Raw genomic sequence first — 6496 nt, 5'->3', positions numbered from 1 at the left:
ATTGCACTTTAGGTATTAGAAAGATGGAACTTTAAGCCTCCTTTTCCCCTGACGTGTTTTTCATTCATTTACACCTTGAAACATGAACAAAACATTATTTTGACCTTTTTAAGGCGCAGAATGAAGTTTTTCTGTGCTATGCACTGGAAAATAGGTTTTCAAAAGCCACCCATGTTGGTTTACTGGTCAAAATTTCGTGGGACCTGGGAACCTGACAATTTTCTTGCAATTTTGGGACCAACAGTCACAGCCTAGTGAGACGATGCCTTCAAATACATTAAGTATGCATGTTAAATTGAATACAAAGAGGAATGTTCCCATCATTACCACAGATTGTCCATTTTAAAGACTGGAAGGTGTCATTGTACCAGTGTGGTAATAGCTGTGTGTTTAAGAATCTTTTGTATGAGAGATTTTCTTCCACAGTAATGTTCTCAGGTTGTTTAAAATGAGCGAGTGCTCGATTTCCATCTGTTCTGCTGAACCCTTGAGTGCAATGCAAGAGTACAGCTGCTTCTCGAGCTCCTCACTCACATCAGATGGGGCTCCCCTCAAGATGTAGTCCTTCAGCGTGTCACAGGCTTTTGCCAAGTTTGGCCTAGTGACCTCAGGTGTGCACCTATGCTTGGTGAGATCACAGCTGGTCAGGCAGTCTGCCCCATACAGACAGTCTTCGTCCACGTCGCAGCGCTGCTGCTGAAGTCTTTCCTGAAAGGTGACTTCAGGAATGATGTATCGGGCATCCTTCACTTTAAAGTCATGCCGGTCATTGTAACCAAAAGTAGCAGTGCTCACATCACACATGAGGAAACTGCCATAAGTGCCGTGGAAGATGTCCTCAACCAGCTCCAGCAGGCCGATGGAGATCTTTGCCTTGTGAGGCCATGAGGGTGTGAACCACTGGTCCATTCTGCGGCGCAGACCAGCAGGAATCCACACATCAATGATCCAAGGCAGGCTGATCCCATACAAAGAATATGGCACCTTCTCCATCATGTAAAGGTCTCCACAGAAGCCAAGCAGCTTTGGTGTGTGCTCCCGACCCTGCAAGACCAACACCAACAGGAACTCATTGAGCTGCAGCAGAGTCCATGTGGAGCGAGCCTCTGGTAGTGAGATATGACCATCCTTATTAGCATCTGCTATGGACAATACCTGGGTTGCCAGGTCTGCAAGGTTGGCCTGGTCCCCTACTTTAGCCTGTAAAGAAAAGAAGCTTTAATGGGATAGTCTGGTCATTTTAGAAGAATTGCTCTTTAGAAGCGTTATCAAGAGTTGGAACCTTATCAGCTGTGAAATCAGTCAGTGAATCAAGAAAAGAGAGGCTTCCTCCAGGATCAACTAATAAATTGCCAAACGTGGGCCCAATATTTAGGGCTTTAGGTCCCACACACAGTCACAGTTTTCTTTTCAGCTTGTAATTACTATAGCCAAAGTACTGAGTACAACAAGAGTACTACATACGGCACATTATACGCCCATTGACGAACTTCTAAAGCAATCTCTAGCAATGGCCCGGACAAGAAAAAAGACTTTGTATAACATTTGATCTTGATTTGTGACCTTAAAGCTGAGGTGATGAAAAGTGTACATGACACTCCATCTAGTGATAATACATATGTGTATGAAGTTTTGTTAAATTATCTTGAGCTGATCAGAAGTTGTGGGCCAGACGAGAAAGTTTACTAATCGACAAAGACCACAATTAAATAACCCCGCCTTCACATATAAACATATAAAAATGAATATAAAAACATGTAGTAGGGTAAGAACGTAATAAATCAACAAGCATCAATGACTGGGTAAAAAATTGTGCAAGTTGTACTTGTTATTTTACCAACAGCAATGTCTCGTTCATGTACACGAAGAGGACAGGACTTAAAACTTGTGCTGGAAGCAGCAAACAAGTAGGGTTGGTTCCGGTAGGTCTTTACATGGGATACATGGGTAGACATCTACATAAAACTTTGGTTTATGCCAACTGGTCTGAGGCTGTGAATGTATCAATCTGCCTGAGTAGTACGTTTAGTCAATGTAAAGGTTTATGCAACTCCCAGCATGCTGATAAATAGCCATCAGCCTAGCCTGGCCAAAGATTTGTGCCTCTTTCTCCATTATCAATGTTTTTTGTGTTGATGTCACGGCTGATAAGGTACAAACCATTGATAACTAGCTGACCGAACATCCCTTCTTAAATACTTTATAACAAACCAAGGTTCTGCATTGAGACCTGATGGTGAACAAAACCTCTCTGACCTTTAGGTGGTTGATTATCATCTCTCTGAACTTTTCCACCGAGGTTCCCTTGGTGGGCTTGTTGAAGGCAGCAGCTTCCCTCCTGGGCTCCATCTCACCTCCCAAATCATAGTGAGGGGCCTCCTTGATCTGGCACTTGATTACTCCCGGTAAATCTCCCCAGTTCCCTGAGTAAACCTACAATGAACAAGACAGGCCAGAGGAGCAGTTGGACTCCAGCTGAGTACACTGGAGGAGAGAAACATTTTCTAAATGGACTGACCTGACTGCTTGGTTTGGCAGTGAAACACTTTCCCAGGTAAAGCGTTTCTTTCTCACACATGCTGCTGCAGACTGACCCGTCGATGAGTCCTTTCCTGTATTTGTCACACTGACACAAAGAAATACACATCTCATAGAGGAACAGACACAAAACCACAGTTTGAGTGCATACAGGAAAAGTACTCACTATAGATCTATCAAGGTGGAGTCAGGTCCTCTGGACGACTTCTTCTTTGTTGTAACGTTTCATCTTTTATCCTAAAGAGCTTAGGATAAAAGACGAAACATTTCAACAAAGAAGAAGCCGTCCAGAGGCCATGGCTCACCCTTGTTAGATTTATCTAGGTGTGTTATTGAGCATGCATCAGGATACTCACTATAGAGTTTTTGCAGTCATGCCCTCGACACAGCTCTGTGTAGGACGAATATTGCACGTATACTATCCAGCTTCCCACAAACACTGCCAGCCATGAAAAGAACAGGTACTTGATGTGGAGGTAGGAGAATCTGGCCTGTTAGACACACATTTTCAAACAGTTAGATTGCTTTAATGGCAAAAAAACCCCAAAAACAAAACATGTCTAGATTGTTTTGTGCTCAAAATGTATGTAAATGTTTTTAATCAGTACATTTCTTGCAATAAAAAGTGCTAAATTAAAGAGTTACAGTCAATTCAGGCTCGATTACTGCAACTCGTTCCTGTTTGGTATCGGTCAGGCCTCCATTGCACGACTACAACTGGCCCAGAATGCGGCAGCCCGATTTTTAACCAGTACAGGCAAAAGAGAGCATATTGCACCAGTTTTGGCCTCACTGCACTACTGTAGCTACCGGTTCACCTTCAAATCCAGTTCAAAATACTCTTGTATGTCTATAAATCACTGAACAGCTCTGCACCCTCCTATCTCACTGATCTGCTGCAGCCGTATGTCCCACCGCGTTCTCTGAGGTCAGCGGACCAGTTACGTCTCACAGTTCTAGGAACCCGTCTTAAACGCAGAGGTGACAGGGCCTTCTCTGTCGCAGGTCCAAGACTATGGAATGAGTTACCTCTACTTGTCAGACAGGCCCCCCTTCCTCAAAGTTTTTAAATCCCACTTAAAAACCCACTACTATTCCCTGGCTTTCAACACTGTATGATCTGTGCTGATCCTGTATGCATCACACTGTGTTAGTCATTATGTTATTAGCTGCTATTATTTTGTTTCCATATTTTGATTATACGTTATGTTATGTGTTGCTGTGTGCTCTGCCTGTTGGTTTCTGTCTGTACAGCACTTTGGCTGGACCTGGCGCTGTTGAAAGTACTTTATAAATAAAATGGAATAGTATGGTTGAAGCTGGGAAAGACTTTTTCAAAATTAAGATTTTATTTATCGGGTCATTAAAAAATTAGGCATTTGGTCCTTGCTGGGTTTTTAACATCAGGCAACACACGATGTACATTATAACGTGTGTTGGGGTTTGGCCTCAGTTACCACCACACCAACTTTCAGCTCAATATGGCAAAAAAAAAAATCAATCAATAAAAAAATCAATGAGTTATAGTCATTTTTTTTCTTTTAAGCTGTGGTGGCCATCTTGGATTTTTTATTTGGATTCAATATGTGATGGGGAACATTCTCAGCTATAACCACACCAAAGTTCAGCTGTGTGTGTGTGTGCGTGCGTGCACGTGTGTGTGAGAAAACAGCTGAGTTAAAGCCATTTAAATGTAGCTTTGGTGGCCATCTTGATTTTTTTTTAACTGAATTCAGTATTTGTTGGGCTTTGCTCTCAGCTACCGCCACATCAAATTTCAGCTTAATATCTCTAAAAATTGCTGATTTATAGTATTCTTCCTTTATAGCTCAGGCAGCCATATTGGATTTTTGATTTGTAATCAAAGTCTATTAGGGATTGTTCTCAGGTAGTCATACACCAAATTTCAGCTGAATAGCTCTAAAAACCTCTGAGTTATATCCATTTCGAATGAGCTTCGGTGGCCATCTTGAATTTTTTAGATTTGAATTCAGAATGTGTTGTGCATCACTGTCAGGTACAACCACACCAAATTTCAGCTCAATAACTTTTCAAATACTGTAGCTATCGTATTTTTTCTCTTTTAGCTAAGGTGGCCATCTTGGATTCTTGATTTGGATTAGGAATGTATAACAACTTATTCGCAGATAAGGCCAAACCAAATTTCAGGTCAATATCTCAAAGAATGCCTGATACACAGTCAATTTTGTGTTTTCTGAGGTAGCTGTGGCAGCCATCTTGAACCCAGATGGCTCCAAAAGTTAATCAGTTTTACATCCAGTGATTACTTTCTGTTAGTTTCAAAGCAACCCAACAAGCTGTTCATGAGATATGTTGCTAACAGACAGACAATCTAAGTTTGCATGGTGTTTCTAAATGTGTGTTTCTGAAGTCAGGTCAGACGTAAGATGAGAAAGTGTGATATTCATCATAAAAGCAGTGAACATAAATCACCTGGGTCATGTGGATTTCATTTTACAGAAGCCATCCCTTCCTTCATCATCATAAATCCCCAGCTGGCTTGTTACCATAGCAACAACCTTAACCAATCAAAAAGCCCATTTTCAAAAGGCATTTTTCTTAGATATAGCTAAACACCAAAATGAAATTCGGTACTTCACTTATTTTTCAAATTGTGCTCAAAACATGGACGGAGTGAGGGTATTTCCACCACCCTCTCTTCACTCCCGATGGGAGACAACAATAACTACAGATGCTGCCAATCAAATGCATTGATTACCTGATCATTAGAAAGTGTAAAACCTGGTGTTTGCTGCTAAGAAGTAATTCAAGTGTGTGTGTTACCACAATGCCAATAAAATAAAAAATAAAAAAACTAAACCATTAAAGGGCTATCATTAATTGAAGTAATGCAGATTGTCCATAACTTTGCAGGGTTTTAATTAAGATCATCTTATGATTAGAGCGGTTATAGACATTTTGGTCAAATCTTGAAAAAAATAACTATGCGCAATCTCATGCAATATTGATGATGTGTTACAATAAAACAACAAAACAACGTTTAACTCAATAGTTGGAAAGTTATCTCAGTTGTAGCCGTATCTGTCTTGGCTAACTGCAATGAGCATTGATGGTTGTTTTGAATTTGTGTGAATCCAGTTGTAGAAATAAATTCAGTGATTATTTTCTGCAAGTTTCAATAAAATCCGTCTTTTGCTTCATGAGATATTTTGCTAACAGACACAGGCACTTTATTATTGCCCTCCTTTGAGGTTATATATAATATATGACAGTTTAACATGTGACCGTAATATTTAGCTCTATTTTCATACATCTGCACCACCTTGGTTCAGTCAACAGCTTATCCAATACACACATTTAAATATCATTAAATAAGGGAATAAACTGTTAGTTCCTGCTGACCATCCTAACACTTTAATCTTAAATAAGTGATTGTTGGAAAATGTAGGCTTTATAGTTTAATTTCTGACCACTTGATGGCAGCAGACACACTTGGAAACAATCACTGTTCACCTGTCAGACACTTTTTAACATGTGAAATATCGAACTGAATAACAGTTATTGATTTCCATAATGTTAAGGAAAAAAGAGGATTGAAAGGAAATCAGAACCATCAGGACTGTGCTCGCTGAATCAAAATATTGTGCTAAAAGTCCTCGGGTGCAGATTCTCTGAAGGTGCTAAAGAAAGAGTATCCACTTTCACAACACGTGAATCAGAATATTTCACTTAAAGGCCGAGCGCTGGCTCCATGGATGAGAGCAGTCTCTGAGCAGCTGGAGTCAGCATCTCCTCAAGGTCTTTTGTTTTTGGTTTGCTGTTGGAGACATTTTCTCATTCTCTGACATTGTTTACTCAAAAAGAACCATTCTCACGACAGGTGAAGATTTATATCTGACATTTAACTTGCAAAGTCAGATTTCAGGTTAGGTTACATACATAACATACTGTATGTATATATATATATATCTATGTA

The 6496-nt window shown here is 40.3% G+C and overlaps 1 protein-coding gene across 3 annotated transcripts in view; it reads right to left on the bottom strand.

The window, feature by feature from the left end:
* Nucleotides 1-290: 290 nt before the first annotated feature.
* Nucleotides 291-6496, bottom strand: part of LOC119407873 (divergent protein kinase domain 1A) — a 9940-nt gene continuing 3734 nt past the window's right edge. The window contains exons 2-5 of one of the 3 annotated variants that reach the window (XM_037674699.1): nucleotides 2895-3029; nucleotides 2519-2626; nucleotides 2257-2433; nucleotides 291-1200 (exon numbers count right to left, since the gene is read on the bottom strand). In XM_037674699.1, coding sequence (XP_037530627.1) covers nucleotides 391-1200; nucleotides 2257-2433; nucleotides 2519-2626; nucleotides 2895-3029 — 1230 coding nt within the window. In that variant the 3' untranslated portion in view covers nucleotides 291-390. The remainder of the gene's footprint in view (nucleotides 1201-2256; nucleotides 2434-2518; nucleotides 2627-2894; nucleotides 3030-6496) is intronic. The other 2 variants (XM_037674701.1, XM_037674700.1) reach the window with 2 other exon arrangements.

This window comes from Nematolebias whitei, chromosome 3, assembly GCF_014905685.2.
Source record: "Nematolebias whitei isolate Nwh7 chromosome 3, NemWhi1, whole genome shotgun sequence".
Lineage (NCBI taxonomy): Eukaryota > Metazoa > Chordata > Actinopteri > Cyprinodontiformes > Rivulidae > Nematolebias > Nematolebias whitei.
The sequence above is the reverse complement of the archived record's forward strand: the minus strand, read 5'-3'. Positions and strand labels throughout refer to the sequence as shown.